The following is a 5,161-nucleotide window of genomic DNA, read 5'->3' as shown; positions in this document are numbered from 1 at the left end:
CCTCATAAGTACCCTTTCCGAAAAACGAATTGAGGCTACAGGCTGAATGGAAAGTGCATCAGTGGGGTGCCCAGCGCAGCAAAGCTAGAAACTTAGAAAGAGAACTTTGAGCACTAAGTCCCCTGCCTCCAGGTGACTTACGGATGCAGGCAGCCGGTAAGAGCAGGAGCTGAGGAGTGGCCCTGATAGGGACGTTACTATAGAAACAATAGCTAGCAATTACGAAGCGCCCTAAGGTTTGCAAAGCCTTTACAATTATTACCTCAAAGAAACAAGGACCCTTTTTAAAAACAGTTGGGAATTAGAGTAAATCTGCCGAAACAACGGCCAAAGACAGGCAAAGAGCAAAGCCAGGGAAGGTTGGGGGGAGAACTCATTAAACTAAAATATCGACAAGCATTTCTTTCCAGCGGGCACTGTGCCGTGGGGCGAGGGATAGGAAAACCGAAGAGCTTACATCCTGATGCTATGTGCGCAACCAAGTACACACGAAATAAATAAATAAATGATCTTGAGGGAGAGAATGGACCTTTAGGGACTTTACCAGGAATTAGCCCTTTTTAAAGTGCATTTGTGGTGGCACAGGGCCGGTATAAAAACTGCCCCAAGGGAGAGAAAGCAGAGATGAATGAGCCTCTTAATGGATGAAATGATCCTTAAGATGAAATGTGAATTGGAAGCCCCACTCCTGATCCTCTCCCGCGCGCCCCAACACACACACATTGTATGGGACAGACTGGAGACTACGAGAGGTATAGTTGAAAGAACGCAATGAGGGGCGCCGGTCTTTGCAGCCACTGAAATGACTGGATGAAGAGGATGTCCTGCCTGGGTCAGTGCACCCTGAGGGAAGGGCTATGGACTCCAAGTTGACAAAGCCCAGAGGGGGCAGCTAAGTGACGCACCGGCCCTGAAGTCAGGAGGACCTGAGTTCAAATCCAGCCTCAGACCAAACACTTGACACTAGCTGTGTGACCATGGGCAAATCACTTAACCCCGTTGCCTTTAAAAAAAAAAAAAAAGCCTAGAAACCTGGGTCTTGTTCCCAACTTTGCTATCGCGGAGTTTGGTTTAAATGCTGTAAAACATGAGACACTGGGTACGGCACTCACTGACTCATCTCTCCGAGCCTCAATTTCCCCATCTGCAAAATTGAGGCTAGTAATAGCAGCTGTCTCAACAACCCTGTGAGGGTTAGGGGCTATCATCCCCATTTTACTGATAAGGAAACTGAGGCATGGGTTGGTTAAATGACGTGCCCAGGGTCACACAGTTACTAAGTGTCTGAAGGTAAATTCGAACTCAGGTCTTCCCTTTTTCAAGTCTCAAGCTCTATCCATTGGGAGCGGCCATTAGTACGTGGTGCTTAATTGAAGTCACTGTAATTGATTTCGTCTACGGTTGAGCATGCCCAGGTGGGAGATGAAGTAGGGAGGCCCGGGGACAAATTGGAAAACAAGACTGGGGTCAAAGAAACAGGCTAATCAATAGATTCAGAGGCCGAGGCGTTTATTCCCCAACTGACAGAGGCAGCATTTCCTCTCTCCCTCCCTACCTACCGCAGCCGCCCTCGGTCGCTTTTGTCCGCCCTCCGCTAGGCGGCGCAACTACTAAGCTGCCCCCACACCAGTTCCGTTTCCGGTAAGCCGATGGGCCAAGCCGCCACTTTCCCCATGTCCCGCCCTCCTTCAATCAGCGGCCGCCAACTGTCCCGGGCTGAGAGCCGATGACAGCATCAGCCAATAAGAAACGGCGTCGTGGAGCCGCCCGTCTGGGTTCTGTGAGGCCGCGACCAATGAGAGAGTCATACGTAGGAAGGAGCGGAGAGCGGTAGCCAATGGGATGTCGCGGCGGTGCTGGAGCCGGCGCTTGGAGAAGACCAGGCTACCGGGAGTGGATCAGTCCGAGCGGCGGCGGTGGGACCGGGAGGATGTGGGCCACTCACGGGCTGGCGGTGGCGCTGGCCCTGACGGTGCTGCCGGGAGGGAGCCGGGCCCTGCGGCCGGGGGACTGCGAAGGTGAGGGCGGCGGACGCTGACCTAGCCGCGGTAGGAGGGAGACGAGGCTAGTCGGTGCCTGAGCTGGGCCAGGGCTGCCGCTGAAGGGGGGACCCGAGGAGCCGGGCCTGGCCGTGGGGTGGGGCAGGACCGGGGACGAGGAGAGGAAGAGGAAGGGCCTCGGGGCCGGCTGAGCCAGCAGGGGAGCGGCGTTATCCTGGGAAGGAAGCGGGCTGAAAAGAGGACACCTATCTCCATTGTACAGAAGGGAAAACTGAGGCCCGGACCGGGGGCCCCACACCGCCTTCCTCCTGGGGAGGCTGTCGAGGTTGTGGGCCGGGTGATGTCACTTGTCTCTGAGCATGAGCTTCGCCCCTGCCGGGAAGGGTCTCGGGTTTTTAATTCTGCCCCTGGACTTGGAGCCTAGGCTGGGTCCGTGAGAACTTGTAGGGTGTTGGGAGGAGAGCCCTTTGTGAGCTGGAGCCCCGGTGGAAACGTGAGTCACCAGTGTAAGAGGAGGGAGGGGCTGTTCTCTGTGCGACCCGGAGACCGCCGGCGCGTCTCAGTTTGGGGGGAGGGGGAGCAGTTCTTGAGGATGCCAGAAGATGCAGACTGAAAGCCCGGCGTGCTCGACCACCCCCGTGCCCCAGAGTCGAAGCTGGGACGAGATGGATCGTCTCGTTCACCTGCTTCTGGGAAAGGGCTCCGTGCAGCATCGAGACCGGTGAAAAATCTCAGCTGTGTCAGCCAAGGGGCAGGGGACTGACGGGCTCGACCTTCCTCTGCCTGGTTTGTTGGGTTGTAAAATGGGGCTAAGGATACTGGTAGTACCAGTTTCTCAGGATTGAGGATTAAAATCATAGCTCCTACAATCTGAGATGGAAGGAAACTTTAAGGTCATCTACTCCTACCCCTTTGTTTGTTTTTACAATTGGGAAACTGGCCCAGAGAGGTTAAGTCACACAGGTTAAAAATAATGATAGAGGCAGGATTTAAATACTGTTAACTCTGTAATAAAACTAAGTATTTCAGAGCTGCAAAGTTTCAAAAGTATATTCTTCACATCAAGTTACTTTTAAATTGTAAAACATGAGTATCAGAAAAACTTAACTATGAAATGTCAAACTATTTGATCCAGTACTCTACAGTGTGCCCCGCTGCATTCTCTAAATCATAAAGTGCTGTGTGGCATGTCCGTTATTGAGATAGGACCCTTGATGCGAAGTTTTTCTGATCCATTATAGAGACTGTACACATCTAGATGTTGTGAAGAAATGTGGGTGGATCAGCACAAATCAGCTACCCTCAGGAAAATCATACTGATACCTTAGTAGCCAAAAGACTGTTATTATTGGGTCCCTAAAAAAGCTTTTCTGCTTTTCTCTTTTGGCAGAGCTGTTGTGTTTTTAGTCAGTTCATGTTAGCCCATCACCCAAAGCAGTCCTCTGAACCATTTCCTTGTTGGGGAGGCCTTTTGAGTTACCTCAGATCTTGCAATACTAAAGCTGTTCTTTCCACTCACATGGCCAGCAACCTAGTTCAGGTACTCATCACTTCTTCCCTACATAACTGCAATAACCTCATAGTTTGTCTCCCTGCTTCCAGTTCCTCTCATCTCCAATCCATCCTGCTCTCAGCCACCGAAGTGACATTTCTTGTAAAGCACAGGTTTTCCCATGTAAGAAATCAGCAAGCACTTATTAAGCACCTATGGTATGCCAAGTACTATGCCAAGCACTGAAGGCAGATAGAAAAAAAATGAGACAATTCCTACACTCGAGGAGCTTACATTCTATTAGGGGAGACAACATATACATGCATATGTTTATATACGTGTATATAAACATACCCATACACATATATACGTGTATACAAAGTAGTTAGGGAAGGAATGATTTCATGTAGAAGGTAGTACTTGAAAGGGGTATTATGAGGTGTGGTGAGTTGAGAAGTGTCTGTCAGTGGTTTAATATTGCCTCTTAAGATCAAATACAGCTTTTTCTGTTTTTAAAAGCCCTTCGAAGTCTGGCCCCAAACTGTCTTTCTAGACTTAATTCATATGACTCCCCCTCCTGCACCCAACTGACTGACTTCCTGCTGCACAGCACCCACATGCTGCACTCTTCTCTCTGGCATCTCTCCTTTTGTACAAGCTGCCCCCCACCTCAGGGCCCAGAATTACCTTTTGTATTAACTTACACAATTAAGGTATGTGTCCTTTCTTTATCAAGCTCCTTGAGGGGTTAGGCGCTTAATAAATGTTGGTTAACTGAATGATGTGAATTTGTACAAACCTCTTCTGCAATCTGAGCTTCAGTTTCCTAATCTATAAAATAAAGGGAATGGGGAGTTGGATTGGACTCTTTCTCTCTTAAGGACCTTCTGGCTTTAAAATCCTATAATGCCCGTGAGAGTACTGGCCTAGATGACCCCCCTCCATTTGTGGAGTTTGGCTTCTACTAAGTCAGGGATTTCCAGAGTGGTTGATGCTTTATTCTGAAATAAGAAGTTTGTGATAAGCAAATTTCTCGGACATCCAGCCCATGGAGAACTTCACTATCAAATCTGCAGGGCTAGTCAGGGAACTAAAACCAGAACCAGAAAGGACTATCAGGTCACCAGGTCATTAAGTACATGATGCAGGAGTGAACAAATGAATCAGGAAGCTGTTAGGATATTTATGGGTCTTTGATGCATTGTTTAGTTTAGACAGCCCTTTTTTGCATTTTTGAAATTCTCATTAACAACCAGCATCTTTATACTCTGGTGTCCAAACGGGCCATCCTAAGTGTAGGCAGACCAGGCAGCCAAATGGACCCATGCCCCCAAATATGTCTTTTCATATCATAGTGCCTGTTAGAGGCACTTTGAGTGAAGATATCCTGCCAGGAGACTCATGTTTAAAATGTAAATATATTACCTTTTAGGAATAATTTTAACACTTATTAATACTTAGCATGTATTACCAGGTTAACTGTCACATATTGTATAGTGGAAAGAATACAAGTGAGGTATCTAAGTCTTCCATTGATCAAAACCTGGTACTACATACCTGCTGATACAATTAGGAAGCCTAATAAATGTTAAAAGAACCAACTGTAGTTAATCCTTAGAAGGCAAGTCTCGATGGTATTTTTCTGAATATTTGGAATACGCACGGGTGT

General features: G+C 48.4%; 1 protein-coding gene across 1 annotated transcript in view; it reads left to right on the top strand.

Moving 5' to 3' along the window:
• Positions 1-1,837: 1,837 nt before the first annotated feature.
• The window catches only part of MANF (mesencephalic astrocyte derived neurotrophic factor), a 6,362-nt gene continuing 3,038 nt past the window's right edge, over positions 1,838-5,161 (top strand). Inside the window, exon 1 of the mRNA XM_027837103.1 lies at positions 1,838-2,018. Within this exon, the coding sequence (XP_027692904.1) occupies positions 1,838-2,018 (181 nt within the window). The remainder of the gene's footprint in view (positions 2,019-5,161) is intronic.

This window comes from Vombatus ursinus, unplaced genomic scaffold (genome assembly GCF_900497805.2).
Source record: "Vombatus ursinus unplaced genomic scaffold, bare-nosed wombat genome assembly UNPS02014820.1, whole genome shotgun sequence".
NCBI lineage: Eukaryota > Metazoa > Chordata > Mammalia > Diprotodontia > Vombatidae > Vombatus > Vombatus ursinus.
Note: the sequence above shows the minus strand (reverse complement) of the source record. Positions and strands in the feature narration are given on the sequence as shown.